A 20,041-nucleotide genomic window follows, 5' to 3' on the forward strand; every position below is an offset into this window, starting at 1 on the left:
GAGAAGCAGCTAAAATTATTTCCTGTCATTGGCAGGATGAAAGGACTTTAATATTTTACTCTAAAACTCGTGTTCTTGTTGGGTGTTCTACTATGGAATTAAGCACACAGAAATTCTAAATTGAGGAACATCCTTGCTGTCTATTGTTAGGTGATGGTTTCTTGTTACCATGATGTTTAGAATATCCTGGGTCGACTGCAACAAAAACAATAATCCATGCATTACAATCAAAACTTATTATTGTATGCAATAATGTGATTTTAGTTGCATAGAGGAATCTGAGGTTTCTAAATAAATCTCAATATGTCCTGACAAATCATATTTATGTCCTTTCTGAATGTTTTCATGCAAGTCGGCAAGACCAACTCAACTCACAGCCAACTATATTGAAATTTTTAAGGATGAAAAAGAAAATGCAAATTTTCAAATCCTTGAGCAGACAAAGACCTCATTAATTTGTAAATTTGCTTTCCAATGATAGTCAGACTCTGTAACAAACCATGGCTCCAATGAATCAATCAGTTCCCTGATCAAATTTTACTGTTGCAGAACTTATATGTACTTGCATGATTTACAGTTCCCCTTTTGCTTTCCATGCCAAATTGTGAAAAAATAACACTTAAGATAATCTTTTATTGACTGTAATAGAACACAGTGAAAGACATAAGGTTGTGCTCCTGGCTACAAATATTTAATCCCATTGTTCCGGTCGCCTTACGAGCAATCTGTTTAGGTACCCTTTTCTCCCCTAGATTTGCTTTCGAAAGTCGCCTGCTTTAGTCTATTTTTAGGTGGTGGTTCACATCAAATCGTTTATGAATTTGATGACTTGGTGAACTTATCCTCTAAGCTAGATACAGATAAATATATAAGGTAAAACGGTATTAAATTGAAAGACTAGGACATTGCACAAAATGATGCTTATATTGTAAGGTTTTACATTTATTAGCATCTGAATATAAAGTTGTCACCTATGTTGGAGTTCTAGAAGAATGTACAAGAAATCCCATTTCTCTGGGGCAGAATATTAACCGAATTTTTCGATTGCTCTATGTGCTTAAAGTTTCTCTATGCTGGGCTTTTAGGGCGACAACTATATTTTACCAATGTTTTTTTGTCAACTTCTTTCATAATATTTATATACCTTAACCTTGGTATTGTCTCCAGCGAAAAAGAAACTTCTCTATATAAACCAGTTGTGGCTGGTAATTATAGGGTCTTTCAGTGCTTTATCGACAAATCTTTAGGAATAAGGGAGGAGACAGAAAGCAATAGATTTGAGACATGGCTCATCATTTGTTCTCGAGTGAGTTATTTGACGAAGATACAATTCATAGAATGAATAGTCTTGCTCTCAGTCTTTCAGATATGGCTTACTTTCCATACCCTTATTTACCCACACTGGAGAACAATGCATGTATTTCCTCAGATGAAAGCAGAGAACATAAGAGGATTAAGCGAACTCTTAGTTTTGCAGAATCCACAGGAAGTAATAGTGGCTTTTATAGTGTTGGCGGGACAGGAGATATTGACAGTAGCATAAGCCGCAGTAATAGTACTAATAGTCTAAATAGCTTTCGAATGCATCATCTCAGAGATCATATAAAGTCTTATACTCAAAGATTTCTTGCAGCCGAGGCTATTGAAGAGGCTGAGGAAGGTGAAAATGAAGAAGACGGGAATAACGCTGATGGAGTGAGGCTTGTTCAGCTTTTAATTGCTTGTGCTGAAGCAGTGGCTTGTCGCGACAAGTCTCATGCCTCTGCCTTATTGTCTGAGCTTCGATCTAGTGCTCTGGTCTTTGGCTCTTCTTTCCAGCGTGTAGCATCTTGCTTTGTCCAAGGCCTTGCTGATAGACTGTCCTTGGTTCAACCGCTAGGGACGGTAGGTTTCGTTGTACCAATGATGAACATAATGGACATTGCTTCTGATAAGAAAGAAGAAGCTTTACGCCTTGTTTATGATATTTGCCCACATATCCAGTTCGGTCACTTTGTGGCCAATTCATCAATACTGGAAGCCTTTGAGGGAGAGAGTTTTGTCCATGTAGTGGACTTAGGCATGACGCTTGGGTTACCACACGGACACCAATGGCGCCATCTGATCCAAAGCCTCGCTAATCGTGCTGGCAAGCTGCCCAGCCGCCTTAGAATTACTGGCGTAGGCCTTTGTGTTGGTAGGTTCCAAACCATCGGTGATGAGCTGGTGGAATATGCAAAAGATTTAGGTATTAATTTGGAATTTTCAGTGGTTGAAAGCAATCTTGAAAACCTGCATCGTGATGATATAAAAGTGTATGAAGGTGAAGTAGTTGTTGTGAACAGCATTCTTCAGCTGCATTGTGTGGTTAAAGAAAGTAGAGGAGCTTTGAATTCTGTGTTACAGATTATTCATTCTCTTTCACCAAAACTTCTTGTTCTAGTTGAGCAAGATTCAAGCCACAATGGGCCATTCTTTCTTGGTAGATTTATGGAAGCATTACATTACTATTCTGCAATTTTTGACTCCTTGGATGCTATGCTCCCCAGGTACGACACAAGACGTGCCAAGATGGAACAGTTTTACTTTGCAGAGGAGATAAAGAACATTGTGAGCTGTGAGGGCCCAGCAAGGGTGGAGCGGCACGAGAGGGTAGACCAGTGGCGCAGGAGAATGAGCCGTGCAGGATTTCAGGCTGCACCAATTAAGATGTTGGCTCAGGCCAAGCAATGGCTGGGTAAGAACAAGGTCTGTGATGGCTATACAGTTGTGGAAGAGAAGGGTTGCTTGGTTCTTGGTTGGAAATCAAAGCCTATTGTTGCAGCTTCTTGTTGGAAATGCTAAACCACTGCCTTTCAAGAATCAAGTTCAATAAATTGGCCCATGTGGCTTTGTAATTCAATAATACTTTCTGCTGGCAGAAAATGTTGTGTGCAAATGCTCTGGTTTCAGGGAAGTGCAAGGCACAGACTTTGCACTGAAAATAATTACTCATTTTGAGTCTGGAATTTAGCTGTTCAGGAGACTGAACAGATGAAATAAAGGAATTGTATTTGGTTGTTTTTGCAGTGCATATAGTTTTCACATTGTACATATTAATCAACATATTCATTGATTCTTTATTGAATTAAATTGGCACTATTTCAACCCCCAAATTTCTGGTTCTTCATAATCTAGCAGGATGTTAAAAAAGTGCTCAAATGTCTAGCATAAATTCCTGATCTCTCTCTCTCTCTATATATATTTATACAAGAACTCTGGAATCTTGTTCCATTAATTTGTCGAGTCTGAATTTAAAAATTGCTAAAATTTTACAAAAACTTGAACAATCTGTTGCATAATTATCTTTCACAGGGTGAAAAATCTGTTCCACGGTTATTTTTCAGGAATTGAGATCTGTGACCAGTCCTCAGACAACTGGGGCAAGCATACGATTGGTTTGATTCAAATTGAACCGATAATAAAACTTCAGATGTGAAATTGAACTGAATCAAAATCGATTAGATTTTAAATCTGACGAATTAATTTTTATAAAATCAAAGCTGAATCAATAAAAATTTCAGTTTAAATCATTTAAACCGACAATTGAACTTCTTTATGAACAACCTGATTGAATCGAACCGAACTACTCGGTTTTTGGTTCGGTCGATATTTTGCACACCCCTACAAACAGCTATTGTTACAGTCCATCATAAGGTCAAAAAAGGTTGGCCTTTTGTCGTAATCGGTGTGACATCTTTCCTAAAAATTATATTAAAGAATAGTAGAATAATTAAACACCATCGCATGGCGAATTCAGCTACTTAAACTTAAAGCCCTAAGCAAAAGACCAATTTTTGGTCTCGTGGGGGGTTTGGGACAGATTCAGATAGAGAGAGAATGGAAGCCGTAGGTGTAGTTGGTAGTGGTGGACTATGCGTCCCTGCGTCATCCATTAATCGCTCATCAACCCACACAACTTACAGCTTATCCTTCGTCCCCGGCAATAAGCTTGGCCTACGCAGTAGTCACCTAGCAGCATTCCATTCACCATCCCATCTTTTCTCTTATTCCCCTTCACGTCCTTATAATGCTAAGCATCGCAAGCCTACCAAAACCCATATCTTTCTTCCTCATTTGGTTGCTTCCCTGGTATATGCTTTCTCTTTCTTGAATTTTTTTAAAATTGAATTGCTGTCTGAAATTATCCCCTTGACTGCTAATTTTGAGTCTAGGGAAGATGAGAACTGGATGGAATTTATAATATTTGCGAAAATAGTGGCAGCCCAGTTCAAGTATTCATTTGTTTTTTTCTTTATTATTTTCTTAATTTTGTGCTACAGGAACAGGTTGAAGAGACATATATCATGGTCAAGCCTGACGGCGTTCAACGTGGCCTTGTAAGCTTTATTATTATTTTTTTTCTCTCTTAATTGATAGAAAAGTTTATGCTTTGGAATGGTTGGTGAGATTTTTAAAGAATGATTAATTAATTTTAGTGCCACCTTCATGTATTACACACAGTTGATGTAAACTATAGAATAATAAGAATTGTAGAATTTGTAGAATTATAGAACAAATGGTTAGTTATAGGTTTTTCTCAGCAATGAAAATGGTTTTGATTTCTCATTCTAAATTTGTCTTTATGAGATTGATTTATTTTAGGTTGGAGAAATAATCTCAAGATTTGAGAAGAAAGGATTTAAACTTACTGGCTTGAAGCTTTTCCAATGCCCTAAGGAGTTGGCAGAGGTTCGTTGTTTAGAGACATTTATGTTTTTCCATTTTTTGTGTAATTAAACTGTAATCAGCATTTCTGTAATTCTTGCAAGTTGCAAGTATCTAAATGGCTTTGTACCTTTCTATAATATCTAGTTTAAAGAAATTACGAAAATTTTAACTTTCTAATGCAAGTGGTGACGATGACTGATGGTTGACTTTATAATATCCATGTATTACCGTATATCTTGTCATTCTCTAATCAGCAACTTTGTATAATCATAGGAACATTATAAGGATCTCAAGGCTAGACCTTTCTTCCCTAAGTTGATCAATTACATAACTTCAGGTCCAGTTGTGTGTATGGTATGTTCGTTGATTATGTCTCTGCTAAATTCATGGTCTGAAATTTTCTGTAGGATTTTAAATCTTTCTAGATTACTTATCATAATGTTATCTTAACCAGGCTTGGGAAGGTGTTGGAGTTGTAGCATCAGCACGTAAGCTAATAGGGTCTACAGATCCTCTTCAGGCTGAACCAGGCACAATAAGAGGGGATCTCGCTGTACAAACTGGAAGGTTAGCCCAAGATTTGCTACTAGACTGATTTATGTTTGCATTTGGTATTTGCTATAATGGGTTGCGCTTATTTTTATTCTCTTACGATGAAATTATGTGCAGGAATGTGGTCCATGGCAGTGACAGCCCTGAGAATGGGAAGCGTGAAATAGGTGAGGTTTTTTATGCTTCAGATGTACTTGCATACAGCAAATAATCTTCTAGCAGATGGTTTTGGGTCTAGTAATCTAGCCTTAGTAGTTCTTAATCTAAATGCAGTCATTATAAGTTACCAGGAGTTGGTCCATATTTGAGATCTTAACTTAGAAGCACTCAAGTTGACAATAGAAATGGTACATAGGAAGCCAGGCTTGAGGGCAGTAAACATTCTAAACAACAGAGCAATATTCAAAAAAAAAAAAAAAAAAAAAAAAAAAAAAAAAAAAGAGGAAAGAAAAGCCCCCAAGAGGACAATCCAATTACTATAGCTCAGCATTCCTGCTTAAGGTTCTTCAGTTCTGAGATCTTGGATGGAATGGTGTTTCCTTTTCTTTTTGTTCCCTTTTTTTCTAGTAGTATAGGGAATGGGGAGTTTCTTGAGATGGGAGAGGGGTAACTCCCCCCATTAACTAGTCTAAGGCCTGATGCAATCTCATTGATCAATAAAAGAAAGTTAAGGGGGAAAATGTTTCAAATGCCAAGTGGGTACCACTCATCATAGTCAGATTAATGTATTCAACTTCAATTCTTGAAACTCGATGTTTTGCGATGGGACAGTGGTTAGTAAACAAAATAATGGTGGTGCTTTGATATTTTCTATTACAATGCTTGAAGTGATAGATAAATTACCTTTTAATAATTCATGACTTTTGCTTTCCCTGCAGCTCTTTGGTTTAAAGAAGGTGAAATATGTCAGTGGACGCCGGCTTTAGCTTCTTGGTTTAGAGAGTGATTTTCAAAGTACACTCACATGAAGAGATGTTTTTTTTGAAGATTTTTCCTCTGAGCGCCTACATTTTAGATTGGATCCATTGTTTATTTTCCAATTTCAAAATAATACCATTATCATTGCATGAATTTAGATGCAAAACTTATGAGAAAAGCATACTGAGAAAATTCAGATCACTTTCTGCTTCCCATGTACAAGACTTGTCATCTTTGTTCTGATTTCAGTACTCTGGAAGTATGGAACTCATATTCAATTGTGATTCATCAGTTTAGTGCCCCTAAAATTTTTAGAATTAAATGTGCCATTTTTGAGGCATAGATCTTGTCATTTATACGGTGCTGAGGCAGCATCATGATATGAGCTGCACCATATCATTAGGCTTAAGGTTCCTAACGAACGACAATTTGATTTGGCTTTAAACCATTACACAAGCAGTAACCTACCGAAACGAAGGATACTGTAATTTTCCTCCTATGCAGAGATTGCCTGCTAAATTGATTGTTGTTCTTTCCTTCCAAACGATCATGTATTGCCTTGGCGCTGTATGATAAGCTAACCTTTGGAAGAACAAAGATTGAAATAAAAAAACGTCTTTAACTCGTAGAACGAAATTTCTCTTTTTGGGTACATGTTATGTACTTAAAAGGGAAGGCTAAGACAAAGTCGACTGCTGAATCAGACAACAAAATTATTGTTTGTGCCTTTCAACCCAACGCCTACGACTATCAGAAAAATACAAGAAAAACAAATGTTATACATTTTGAGTTTATTGTAAAAGAAAATAAGGTACACAGATCTCACATGTGAAAGCCTGAAGAGGAACTATGGCCACTTGAGTTCAAATTGCTCTTTTGTGCTGCCAAAAGACTGGCAGTTGCTGGAGCTTGGGGAAATACTTGCACAACCATTGCTCTCAACCGTCATTGACTCTTGATCTGATGAGCTTAACGCATGTCGATGACTCTGATATTTTGAAAACAAGTAAAGAAGAGACATATTCCTGTTTCCTTGCTGTTTAGAATCACCTGTAGATTTGCAAGTACTAGTACTTGATAGAATGCTTGAAGAAGAGCTATTGGTATCAATGGTCATTGCGTCCTCATCAAGTGAGGTTACAAGACATTGACAACTTTCTGAGACATTTGTAGAGGTACAAAGATTTGGCTCCACAGAACTTTCGGAACCAGTTGCAGTATTGCAATAACTTTCCATGTCTACTGCTTCCTCCTCAGAAGGTGAAGTTAAATCGCGCTGAGAACCCAGTTTAAGCTTCATTAATGTAGCCTCTGAGACAAAGACATGGGAATTCAATTTGGTAAAACTTATTATTGATCAATTTTAGATGCCCGATTCAAAAGGCCCTAAAAAGGAATACCAATTTCATAAAGAATTACACAGGTTCTCCTAAACTTCAGTTACCAAGTTCCAGCAATGTTGATGATGCTGTTGAAATAAGCAATTATATTTACTTCCCACGACTGAGGAATAAAGATCTTTATAACGAAACAAAATAAATATTACCGTTTTAAGGTTGAGCAACAATCTTTATGAAAATAAATATAAATTCATTCAATTTAAATCTATTACCGTTTCTCTCATAATGGACAACTTCGCTTTCTTTCCAAAAAAGCGAATGACTTTGCCGTTTCTTATTAGAGATGAGTGGCCAGGAAAATGGTAAGAACTACCCCGGTAGGTTGCAAAAAAAAAGAATTTAAACGATAAGTCGTTTTCTACAGGACCCGTTCTTGTAATCCCTAGTTTGCAGACATACTCTAAGAGACATCTATCGTTCATGAGATGTAAAGGCATCGTTTCTAAAACACATACTCTAGTCATCGAGGTCACAAATCATTTACAGAGAACAGTTGGTTTCTAATGGAACAAGAAAAAAGATTGGACTTTGAATTTTCTACCTCCTAGATAGCAAAATATGGAGAAAATCCGTCTCTAATTTTCAATTAAAACCAAATCACACAATAAAAATCAAAATTACCGAGCAATTAGATAGAGTGTGGGAGAGAGAAAGTACCGTAGATGGAGAGAGTATCATCTTTGAAGATCTTGGAAGGTGGCCTCTCTAGGGTGTCGAGTGAAGATGAGGATGGTCGTAACCTTCCAAACATCCTCTATTTCTCCCTCATCTAAGTCTTGGAGTCCACTGGTAGACAGCAAAATAGATGCTATTTTAGGGCAAAGAGGAAGAGAGAGAAAGATGGTTCCTTTTTCGATTTTTTGTTTTGGCGCCATTATTGACTACATGGTAGCGCCATTCTGCAAACAAATCTTCTCCAAGACGCCAACTGTATTTCAAGCTCAGATGGGCCCAATCTCATCGATAAGCCCATTAATTAGACCCATGCATATTTTAACTCGACACCTGGGCTGCCTAGAACTGATAATTGGCCGGTCGTTTATACATCATACATGGAACCGACCTATTTAAACAACGGTAATATAGGATGTCAGTTCTTGAACGACAAAAGCTGAGCCATTGAGCTTGATGTTATCGTTGGAAACTTGAAAACTTGAATCGCATGGTCGTTTAGCTAAAGTAACGACCGAACGTGTGAAAAACGCATCTTAACGGACACATCACGCATGACTTTGCCGTTCTTGTTGGAACTTGGAAAGCTGGAACTATCCAATAAACGAACGACCGGACAACTTTGCAAATGACGCGTTAATTTCTGAACCGGGCCTCAGAATATAATATGGCGTTGCATATTGAAAATGGTTCGTCCGGTCGTTTATTCACAGACGACACGAAATTGTTAAAAGCTTGCATCTTGATTATGTCATGTTTTCTTACAGTGGCATGATCCAAATTTATAGCAAGTAATTTATGCTAAAAAAAATGAATTTGATAACATTAAACTGTAATCGAACTCTGCAAGAGGAACAAAGTGAACTTTGAGAAAAGCTTTGAAAGAATAAGAAACTGTTGTTGACTTTGCAATAATCTGGGTGTGACCCTCCTTTTGTTCCTGCTTCTTTGTCAATCAAGAAAGCATTCAGCAGTAAAGCATTGGAGAGATTATGTGCCTCCAAGACAATGGTAGAGAAGCACAACGCAGAAACTTGTGGTGATAACCATAGGAACTGAAGTAAACAATAGCAGGCAACTATTTACTGATAATATGTTCGATTGATACACTTGCCTATAATTACTCCTTCCAAAGTAATGCTTCACACTTACTTAATTAATAGTCAATTACTCCCTCCAAAGTAATCTTCTAAACAATCGGCGTTTACGAACTCTAGTCTTGAAATCTGCATCTGAAACCATGGGAATTAAAAACGGTTAAACATAGAAGTCACAGGTAGGTTGGCCATCAATAAATGCTTGACGTGTTTTTCCTTAAGCTATTGACGAATCCTCGCTAGCAAAAAGCTTACGTATAAGAAAATGATTGAATCCTAAATGATGATAAAATTATCCCATTTTTACCACAATTTAGTCTTAGAAACCACCTTTTAATCTGCCAGCTAGATACAATGCCTCTTCTGCAATGGGTCTCCATTGTTCTGCACATGAGTAATTGATTCCCAGACCAACACTAAGACCTCGTAAGAGATGCACCGTCCGAAGAACAGAAAATAGCTCCTCTGGGAAAGCCTACAATTGCAAAAACATGATAATAAGAAAATTTTATAGTTTATCCCACCTTTCTACTTTATTATAAGCATGATTAACAGACAGAAAAAAAGACATTTTGACTTGTTTAATAACCACAATTCAAGTTGAATCACAATCTCCATGATAGTCATAAACCACTGACAGTGCATAGGGAATATTATCAAAAAAGCTAGTACATCAGAAAGAAAGATAAGCAGCACTAGCAAACCTACAAGCCTTGCAAAACTACATGAATATGAAATTGGCAACTGCTCTTTTTCACCCTTTCTTCAGGAAAATGAATATTCTCCATATCATCAAGGCACAAAGGTTACATATTTCATGTTTTAGTGAACTACTGATTAATGCTTACCTCAACAGCAATTTTTTTGATTGAAGAGTCCTCTGAGAAAGGCTGCAACATCACTACACCAGGGGGTAGTTTAGTATCGAACATCGTTTGTGCCAACTTAAGCAATTCCTGCAGTTCATTCTCACAGCTGCTCAATGTACCTATGCCAAGCTCTCTAAACAGGAAAAACATCAAAATGTGAACAGATGCACAAAGCGGTCCAACAATTCACCATGATTTAGAACTCAAAATATCGAACACCATGTGACAACTAAACTGCTATCACTATCATCAAAACATATAAGCCTGAATTAATCACATCATAAACCATTTAATTCTATCCAGTCATTCAGTTAAAGATAATATTCTACTATTCGAAACATAGCATCATCAAATAAGATCCCCTATTAATACAAGCCATCAGAATTCATAGCTCATACATGCAACAAAATGTGTCCTGCAGCTCGTAATTTTTTGTTATGGGTTCTGTTTGTCTCAAGTCTCAAATTTAGTTGAGAACCTCAATGAATTAACAAAAACCCATGGCATGAATTAGAACAATGATTAATAATTACCTGTAACTCTCTGATGCTTTTATAGGGTCATTATCAGCCATAGCAAGTACCAAATTAGCATATCCAAGCCTCAATGAATCTGGGAGATCCTTCACTTGCCCATAATCTAGCAATGCAACCTAACTTAAGGTAGAAAGACATGCAATTAAGTTAGTTGCACCTCCAACATAAGAAGTCAATGATCTTATGGAGTGTACCTATTCTCATTTATAGATTTCAAACATAATTGTAATTATTAGGAAAAGGCACAGGCAAATGATAATGCCGACTTGCCTCTGAACCTTTGCAGATTAAGATATTTCCTGGATGAGGATCTGCATGGAAGAAACCACTCTTCAGTATCATTTGCCCATATGCTAGTGTCAGACTTTTAAGTATGTTCCTGCACTTGCAGAAATTTTTAACGGTGTGTCATGCTTTGCCTATTTTTTGAGATGGGGATTGCAAGTTTATGACATTTTTTAAGAGAAGCCAGAGAAAGAGGAAAGAAATTTGTCACGGTGATCAACTAACCATAAGAAGCACTGGAACAAATTTTGCACCAATGAAAATGATTTCAAGAAACCAAATTCCAAATTGCCCCCGCGGGGGGTGGGGGGGGGGGGGAGTGTGGAATTAGCATCATCAACCATGTAAAATAAGGACAATATGCTCTGAAATAATTCAAGGACTTACTGCTTTGCTGCTGCTGCAACCTTACCACGAGGATCTATTCCTCTTTTGGCTATTTCATTACCAAGGTTAAGGATTGGGATTCCATCAATGTATTCCATCATCAAGACCCTCCTAAACAAGAACATCCTTATCAGTTGCAGGTTACTTCAAGAAGTTAGAGGACCAACAGCAATGAAGCAGAGAAATGAACCAAATAAAACGCCTCAAAAAATTTCTGTCTTCAGGAGAAAATGAGCATCCAGCAGTTTGAAAATAGTTCAATAAGAAAGCAATCTTAACCATTGTGAATTGAGATTTAAACATGTTAATGGTTAAACAGGCTTACAAAAGAGCAAGCATGATCATGGAAATGAAGGCACTTGTGCTAATGTATAATTACTTTAAATTAAACATAGATAAAACACTCTATCATCAGTAGAATTTTTTGCAAGCAACAGAAAAAAATGCCCATCCACCAATACACGTTGAATCTCACTGATTTATTGTGAGCAACAAGAATCCTTGTTCGCATAATTTTTTCAATGTTGTATACTAACTTCTGGTTGATAATTATCTTTGGCCAAACGTAGAGCCTAACCTCATTTTCCATTTTCCAGTCAAAGCAAGAAAGTTTATTTTTTGCCCACTTAATAGTCAGGTCTATTAGGGTTCTGATTTCAGTTTTGGCACTTTCAACTGAGAAGACTTCTTACTAGTCATGTCTCATGAAAAGTAAGAAGAAAATGCAGAGAAGAAATTATGCTAGATAAGCATAAATTGAAAATTTTATTTATTTCAAATGTTCAGCCTCAGCAGAAAATTACCAGAAGAATGTGTTTAATGTCTAATATACAACTTGAGGAAGGCAACTCTTGAAGCAAAATACTCAGAGTTTAGAGACAGACATGTAGGATTGGATCAGTGGATATACAAACAACCATAAAATAGTCCTACTACTTCCCAAACTTTTACCAAAATTGAAATCTTCCGAATTACATACCTGGTGACCATATCCTTCAACACTCGTGGCACCACAACAGGAGTTCTTTTGTTATTCTCATACAGAAAACGCCGTATTCTTTCCATAGCATTAGCCTCCCTTATGAAGTCAAATTCATATCCAATCTTCAACCACATAAGCAAAATATCCGGAAACATTTAGATTCAAAAGCTTACAGAAAAAAAAAATCCCAGTATTAAGTTACAGTTTCTAACATAAATGTCAATCATAACAATTAAATTGTTTACTTAGAGGAAACTAACAAATTTGATAAATGCAATCACAAAGAAATCAGGGAATAAGTATGTACTACAAAATATTGAGGGGGTAAATAACAGACAACAGTTCCTAGTTCATAATTCAAAACCATGTTTTGGGGAAAAAAAAATTATGCATGAGGCACCAATTAGCATTTTGAAATAATCTTCTTGTCTTCTGAATAGCAAGAAAAACAAGTTTTTCCAAATAACTAACACGGTAACTTTATGTACTGTTCAGAACCAAATTTAGATCAAGAAGACACAAGCTTAATAGACATATTGAAATAAGCAACCAAAAGCATAAGGGATGAAAAAGAACAAGCACAGGAAGAAAATTTAAAACAGTAATTGCAGACACCTGTTTCTCCATTTCTTTGGTCACAGAGTATAGATCAAATTTGATATCTGTCTTTTGCATGTACAAAGCAAATGCTTGTAAATTCCGAATGTCTGTCATCATCAGCTCCTGAACCCCAGGATGTTGCACCTATTATAAAATTGATGGTTAAATTCTTGAAGACTTTATAGTCTTGAAGACTTTATAGAGATTAGGAGGTCACATCAAAGAATGCTTACCTTGACAACAATATCGCTCTTTCCACCTTTCAATCTTGCTCGATGGACCTGATTTGGTAAAAAACATGCAAATTACACACAACTTTAATTTGAAAAGAATTTCTCATTAACATTTAATCCATGCATATCACAAAAGAAGACCATTTTTTCCCACACAACATCAGCATCAGACCTCGTAGAAGTAGTATAATAAAGCTTTAGGGTTCTACTACTGCACTTCCTTGACCACAAATATTGACTTTATGTCCATTCAATTCACTCTTCACACTGTAGGCATTAACAACTTCACTAAGATATTACTCAAAAATATCATTCTCTCTGCATCCACCTAAGAAATTTCAAGTTCGAAAAACAAACTTTATCTACAAAAAATGTTATGCATAGAAGTTCAAAAAATGAAAAAAACTACATGGAAAAACAATGCCACTATTTTTCTTTTCCTTTTGAATTTACAGAACTCTTTGACTTCAAAATTATATATTATTGGAACAAAATCCACTTTCAATTCTTAGTTAACATTGAAAAATAGCAATGTTTTATATTTCCCCTTATGCCTTGAAAAATAAAACTGCTCTAGAGTATGCCACTATAAGGAAGGATGTCTACTTTTCTCGCCATGTAACAGGTTTTAGAGGAAATGCATTACCTGTGCAATTGAAGCAGAACCAAGAGGTTCTACATCAAAACTTTCAAACATTTCCCCAACACTTCGACCTAATTCTTTCTCCAGCATTAGTTGAACGGTATCAAATGGTGTTGCAGGAGCTCTGTCACACAAGGTAACGAGCCTTCTCACCCATGCAGCTGGAGCCAAGTCAGGCTTCCCTATGATCTGAGCAATCTGATTTAATCCCATTCAAAAATTGCAAACGTTTCAGCAAAATTAGCAAAATATAATCATAAAAATGGAACTTCCCCTGAAACACAACCAAAGGAAACACGATTGTCCCCGAAAATTAAATTGGAAAACAGAATAGATACAAAAAAAAAAATAAAAAAATAAAAAAATAATAATAATACTGAGCTTATGTACAAAGAACAAATTAAGAATAGCATAACAGAATTGAGTCGAACAGATTAAAGTTCCCACTTTGCAGAAAAAAATTTAAAGAGCAAAAGGATTAAGTCCATTTAAACTGTACCATTCTCAATATATTGTTCAAGATAAAAGCACACAAAAGCAAAAGGCCAAATAAATTTAAAATCTTTATTACCTTGAGGAAGAACCCACCAAGATCAGAACACATGGCATAAATCTTGTCAGCTGCCAGCTCATGCTGCCTTTCCCACATTGCTTCCTGCTTTTGCACATCCTTCACTAAACTAACTCGGAGTTGAAACACCTACCGATACCCAAAATCCTATCAAACAAGAAACTCATGGAAATAGAAAGCCAAAACAAACATGCAGAAAAGGATAGGACAGAAAAGAGGAACCTTGTAGCCAGTATAAACATCAACTGCGCGAACCCAGAACTGAAAGGACCGTTGCCAAGGCCTAAAGTGAAAGGAGAGCTTATCTTGAATGTCTTTGAAATCAACAGGAGGCGGCATGGAGTTTGGTGTAATCAATTCAATCAAAAAAAATCTTAGTCTTTCTGTACTTCACTTTCTGGGTCACATGAAAGAATGTGAAGCGCAAGCAACGTTACCCAAAAGAGAGAGAATTAGAGCTGGACGATAAATGTGAATTGTGGCTGAGATAACAATGACTGGTGGACGAATATGGAGTGCCTGTGTAATGAGAGGAGACGTTAAAAGGCGTCAATAGAAGTAATTGCAAGGCTTGGCTTGTGGGATTGTTTCCTTTTTTTTGGAAAAGAAAACTTAAATCGTCAATTTTCTACCCTGTTTCGGTAGCTGGATAAGTTCTTTTCTCTCTTTATATCTACATATTTTTTTGGCTTCTTCAACCTTTAATCAAGCTTGCCTCTTTTTTTTTAACACTCTTTACTCTTTATGCAAAAACATTTTTAAAATTTTAAAAATGAAAACGTAATATCATTTTAAATACATCTTAAGAAAAGATTAATGCCCGATTTTTTGAATTTCATATTTTGTAACTTTTAAATTTTAAATCCACTATATGTTTTCTTAAAAGCCCCGGCATAGTGTTCTTTTTTTAGTATATATTGAGGTGATATTTAGGTATTTAAGTTTCGAACCTCTGATTTTATAGAACATTTATAATCATATAATAAACAATTATCTTGTAAATGGATTATCATCAAGCAAAATAATTAAACTTCTTGTGTTTAAAAATCAAATAATTTTCAATATTGTGGAGTAATTTATTTTACACTAAAAGCTAAGTAAATAAAGTCAATTTTTTTGTTTTTAATCTTGTGTCTAAAATTTTAAATTTCAAATACTTTTGATATAAGTTGAAGGGGAAAAAAAAGCCGGTCAAAATAACTATTAACGATGAATAAAATTTACAAATAACTATCCTGTAAACTGAATTTTCTATCATTGACATCATGAATACATTTTCATGATGTCAATAGCACGTGAAATTGGTGTGTAACAATCCGTATTTTCCTGTGGCTGGGATTTGGCAAGAAAGCCATCCAAACATGGCCTACCATGCTTGTCTCCAACACTACAGCAAAAGGAGGAAATTGCTGGAAAAAAAAATTACAGCTATCATCATGCTACTCGACTGCATGATACTTGCAACTTTCTAACACACTAAAGGGTCCTCTCCTAGAATGTGGAACAAGAAAGAGCATTCGGTGGCCTGAGATATTGAGTATTGAGAGAATCTCACTTTTCCCGCTGCTGATCTTAAGGAGATATTTCATGATCCGGAAAGAATTCAAAAACGGTATATGACTGAAAATAGTTAGAAAAAGGTGCAGCCTCAGCAAACCACTTGCTAACAAATGTGATGAAATACACCAGCCACAGCTGAGAATGACTTGTAAACTGGTGCTTTTGATTCCATAATCCGTGCGCAGTAAACTTAATAAGGAACAGAAAAAATAAGCAACACAAGCATTTGTATAAAAACAGATAACTCGCATCTGAAATTAGCGATAAGCTTCAATTCTTAATATATTTGGAGAAGAGTGAATGACAACATCTCAACTAGCATCGGATTGATCAAGTGAAAAACATCCAACAAGGAGTCCCCATGCTCCATTTTCTTTGGAACATCTCAAATTTTGGCGTCATTTGTAACTCAGGAAACACCTAATGCTTCACAGATCAATCACACGAGATAGCTTCTGGATCCGATGCTTCACAGATCAATCACACGAGATAGCTTCTGGATCCGGTTTAATAAGAAGTCTCCTTGCTTGATAGTGGCTTGGTACAGAGCATTCTTTGCATCAGGACGGTTGGTTTCAAGAACACCAGCAACCTTGTCAATCTTGCAATGAAGCTTCCCTGCTGCTATAAAACGCGATACTTCCCTACAAGTATACACAATTTTGATTTGATGAAGAGTTTTCTTATGTCACAACCTAGAAACATCCCAGTAAGTGAGGAGAAATCCAAAACTTCAAACACTTACAAATCAATGAAGTCTGCTGTCACACCAAAAGCCTTTGCCATCGATTCAATAGTAACACTCTTATAGGATTCCAAAAACTGAGAATAAACAACAGTTCTGACCTCCCTCATGTAATATCGAAAGTGTGGATGCAAATAGCGGTCAAGTCTAATTTGCTCTGTGAGGCCAGCTAAAAAACAGAAACCCAAGAAGAAACCAAAATGAGACATACAGCCCTAATAAGCAAGGAGTGAACTAATCTTAAAAGGAAATACTCCCATCATAATGGCACAACTGCCACAAATGACTGTATGATAACCACAGTAAATTGCGGAGTTCTACATACTACATAGAACAAGAATCAAGACCTATAGTAAACCAAATTATCGGTAGATTGCCACTCACCAAATGCTGAGAAAAATGACTTGTACTGGCACTCATATAAAGAATTTAGAAACTCAGAAAGATATGGGATCTTCCCAATCACTGTCAAGATCTCAGGAGCATCAACAACCTGCCAAATTTACTTAAAATTAGTAGTAATAGAAAGTGCAGCAGAAAAATACAAGATAATAAGCCAAATCACCCCTAAAAATACCTTTTGCTTCAGGGAAACTCTATCCAATGATATAATGCTTGTAAGAACAGTGTAAAATATGAAGGTGTCATAAGGAAAAAGTTCATAGGTAGTGAAGGTTGAAATAGAATCCAAAAACAGATTAGCTGCCTTCTTGAAATTTCGAGTGGACATGCAATATAAGCCCTCATACACCTTCAACCGGTTCTTCCTTTCCCAATCACCTCCCTCTTCAAACAAGCTGACATCAAAGTAAAACGCATAAACAATAAATGCTAGGAAAGACAACCACAACAAAATTGTTATTTGGAAAATAATGTTGTACTTACTTCTTTGCTTTGTCAATGCTCTTGGAAATGAGATCAAAATCCATGTAGAAAAAGCCAAGCTGTAAAGTATAGAATACCAAGTCCATCTTTTGCCCAACAGCAACTGTCTTGCTTTCTGTCACTTTCATTTGTTCCAATGCTTTTTCCTGGGCTCAAAGAGGAGCAGTTGAATACATAAGATATCATTGGTAGAAGAGACAGACAACACTATACACACAGCTACTTATAATTCTTATTCACCTTGTCACCAATTCGAATGAAGAACAAAGATTTGGCCAAATGAGCTTCTCGAACTTCACTTTCACCCAAGTTTTCTTCAGCATCAGCAATCCTTACAAATACAACCAGGTAAATGCATGTTATTATGAGTAAAACTAGAAAACAAATTATTTACAATAATATATCCAGAAAACATAGTAGGTGATGAATTTAAATCTACAAAGATATCTTAATTAACAGGCAAGATTAAAATTGCATTGGAAAAAAAAATGAAAGAGAGCAATGAGATAATTGTGTTAATATGCCCTATCATCCCAGTAAAGGGAAAACAAAAGGTAAGAGATAAAAGATAAAGGAGAAAAAAGATGGAATGAAGACCAATTGTAATAGTGACACCAGATAAGCTCGTAAATTCCAAATTTCAAAACATATGACAGTATCAATTACAGTTGACACACTTATTTATGGTACTAGTATCATCTTCAAGTTTTAGCATTATCCTTACATGATAAAACATTGGCCTGTATACAAGCAAGTGTTCATCTCAACAAAACAGTAGAAAAACGAACAAATTCATGTTGTAAAACTACTTGAAACAGAAAATCTATTTAGAAACCAAGGGTGAGACGACAACTGAATATCCATTCGAAACTAAAACCAATTGATTAGAGAAATGGATATTCAGTTCATTTTCTCCAGATCATTTTCTCAATTCTGAAACACAAACTTAAGCTTGTTTGAATACAATTGGATCCCTCAAAACATCCCATAATCACTCAATAGATTCTCTAAAAAAAGATATCTCCTTTAAAGCATGTCCTAATTTTCAAAACAAAATCTTAGTTCCCTTATTGGGTATCCTTACTTGATCCCTATAACTTGTGATAGAAATTGTCCACAGCTCAATCAGACAGTCACACCCTCAACAATTTTTAACCCAATTGTGCTGCATGATGAATACACTCAAATAAATGTGTGACCATCAACCAAAGAAATCCCACTAAAATTTCCAGCTCTAATTATCCCTAGAATGCCAACTCTTGGACTCATCTTGCATTGAAATGATAGAACTATGCCTCCAATCAAATGACACTTCAAAACAATTAAATCAGAAATTCCATCAAAATAAAGCACAGATAGCTCTCCTTAATCTAGCAATTTCTACAAATCTGTATATTCTCCTCAGACTAAGAAAAAAACAAGAGTTGGCAGGAAAAAAGAGCAATTTTACAGTAACAATATTCAGTAGCACCAGAGACCACTGATAAGCAATTTATAGCCAAACACTTACCTTGGGCCTAAAACTTAGTTTTGAGCTGAGCACGCATCAACAACTGACAATTCAATCAATAATATTAAGCCAATTTAGTTAATTTGAATTGAACATACCTCAATCAACCAACAAATCAATCGAGGAATAATGTTAAAAATTGAGCCAAATCTGATTAACAATAACCTCCCACTAATTTTTAGCCTCATCAACGTATAAACTTAGGCAAGCTTGCGAGTTTACAGATGCTAGGTTATTAACTCGTCATGAGAAATCCCAATCTAGATAATCATCCTCCATGCGGCGAGCAACAAAATTTAAATGCCTCTTCAAATTGAAACAGCATGCAGCAAACACAAACAGTACTCACTTCTCATCGAGCTTCTTGAGCTCCTCCTCATTCTTGGCACGCATCGAATCCAAAACGCTCTGATCTTTGTCCAGTATTCCTTCGGCCATTAGGGTTTCGTACAACGGCGCCATATCTACACAACAGAATCGACGATAAAACTTAAGTTAGGTCGGAGTTAGCTCAGAACTCACTAAGATGTGACCTATGAGTCGGTAAGTTACCGTCGTCTTTGACGGCCGCGAAGACCTCCTCCTTGAGGCGGACCTTCTCAATGTCTTGAACATCGGGGTGAGTTAGGAGGAAGCGCTTGTGTGCGAGCACGAGGTGCGGTTGCTGAGTTCCTTCTTGCCCTTCCATTACGAGTGACTCGGTGAGCTAGATTTGTTAGCTTCGTTTTTTTGGGGGTTTGCTTGAGCAAGGAGAAACCGAAGCAGAAGGCGAGACTGCAAATAATTTGATTTTAATTTTCCTGGTCATTTAATACTTTGAAGGGTTGTGATCGTATGCTTCTTAGAGTAGCTTCCGCCAGGGGAAACGTGGTACCATCCCAATAGTTTTGGGTGAATTACTGTTTAA

General features: G+C 36.3%; 5 protein-coding genes across 7 annotated transcripts; 2 read left to right on the forward strand and 3 right to left on the reverse strand.

Annotated features, from left to right (window-relative positions):
* Positions 1 to 968: 968 nt before the first annotated feature.
* On the forward strand, positions 969 to 3,041 carry LOC105640240 (GRAS family protein RAD1). The gene has a single exon (XM_012224505.4). The coding sequence runs from the start codon at positions 1,285 to 1,287 to the stop codon at positions 2,821 to 2,823; it is 1,539 nt and encodes a 512-aa protein (XP_012079895.1). The 5' UTR covers positions 969 to 1,284; the 3' UTR covers positions 2,824 to 3,041.
* Positions 3,042 to 3,678: 637 nt separating this feature from the next.
* On the forward strand, positions 3,679 to 6,450 carry NDPK2 (nucleoside diphosphate kinase 2). Its single transcript, XM_012224506.4, has 7 exons — positions 3,679 to 4,110; positions 4,302 to 4,358; positions 4,624 to 4,710; positions 4,963 to 5,043; positions 5,144 to 5,256; positions 5,359 to 5,408; positions 6,120 to 6,450. Exons 1-7 carry the CDS (start codon positions 3,859 to 3,861, stop codon positions 6,185 to 6,187), a joined length of 708 nt encoding a protein of 235 aa, XP_012079896.2. The 5' UTR covers positions 3,679 to 3,858; the 3' UTR covers positions 6,188 to 6,450.
* A 308-nt stretch (positions 6,451 to 6,758) lies between these two features.
* On the reverse strand, positions 6,759 to 8,812 carry LOC119371040 (uncharacterized). Its single transcript, XM_037640429.2, is given in 3 exon segments — positions 6,759 to 7,020; positions 7,022 to 7,470; positions 8,217 to 8,812. Coding segments are annotated over 3 exon segments (582 nt in total). The 5' UTR covers positions 8,311 to 8,812; the 3' UTR covers positions 6,759 to 6,981.
* Positions 8,813 to 8,955: 143 nt separating this feature from the next.
* Positions 8,956 to 15,099, reverse strand: LOC105640243 (Protein kinase superfamily protein). Of its 3 annotated transcripts, none has more exons than XM_012224511.3 (13): positions 14,657 to 15,099; positions 14,435 to 14,563; positions 13,867 to 14,061; positions 13,221 to 13,268; positions 13,003 to 13,131; positions 12,385 to 12,509; positions 11,406 to 11,516; positions 11,004 to 11,112; positions 10,731 to 10,849; positions 10,177 to 10,330; positions 9,659 to 9,803; positions 9,384 to 9,457; positions 8,956 to 9,286 (listed from the first exon to the last, which is right to left on the reverse strand). In XM_012224511.3, the coding sequence occupies exons 1-12, from the start codon at positions 14,771 to 14,773 to the stop codon at positions 9,399 to 9,401; spliced, it is 1,440 nt and encodes a 479-aa protein (XP_012079901.1). In that variant the 5' UTR covers positions 14,774 to 15,099; the 3' UTR covers positions 8,956 to 9,286; positions 9,384 to 9,398. The 3 variants fall into 3 exon arrangements, with proteins under 3 accessions (XP_012079901.1, XP_012079899.1, XP_012079898.1); XM_012224509.3 differs by having other exon boundaries at positions 9,384 to 9,463; positions 14,657 to 15,095; XM_012224508.3 differs by having other exon boundaries at positions 8,956 to 9,463; positions 14,657 to 15,095.
* Positions 15,100 to 16,107: 1,008 nt separating this feature from the next.
* On the reverse strand, positions 16,108 to 19,929 carry LOC105640244 (26S proteasome regulatory subunit Rpn7). Its single transcript, XM_012224512.4, has 8 exons — positions 19,687 to 19,929; positions 19,484 to 19,598; positions 17,865 to 17,955; positions 17,625 to 17,770; positions 17,317 to 17,536; positions 17,124 to 17,232; positions 16,740 to 16,908; positions 16,108 to 16,638 (listed from the first exon to the last, which is right to left on the reverse strand). Exons 1-8 carry the CDS (start codon positions 19,820 to 19,822, stop codon positions 16,464 to 16,466), a joined length of 1,161 nt encoding a protein of 386 aa, XP_012079902.1. The 5' UTR covers positions 19,823 to 19,929; the 3' UTR covers positions 16,108 to 16,463.
* Between the last annotated feature and the right edge of the window lie 112 nt (positions 19,930 to 20,041).

This window comes from Jatropha curcas, chromosome 10 (genome assembly GCF_041381405.1).
Source record: "Jatropha curcas cultivar XTBG-Jc1 chromosome 10, XTBG_Jcur_1.0, whole genome shotgun sequence".
Lineage (NCBI taxonomy): Eukaryota > Viridiplantae > Streptophyta > Magnoliopsida > Malpighiales > Euphorbiaceae > Jatropha > Jatropha curcas.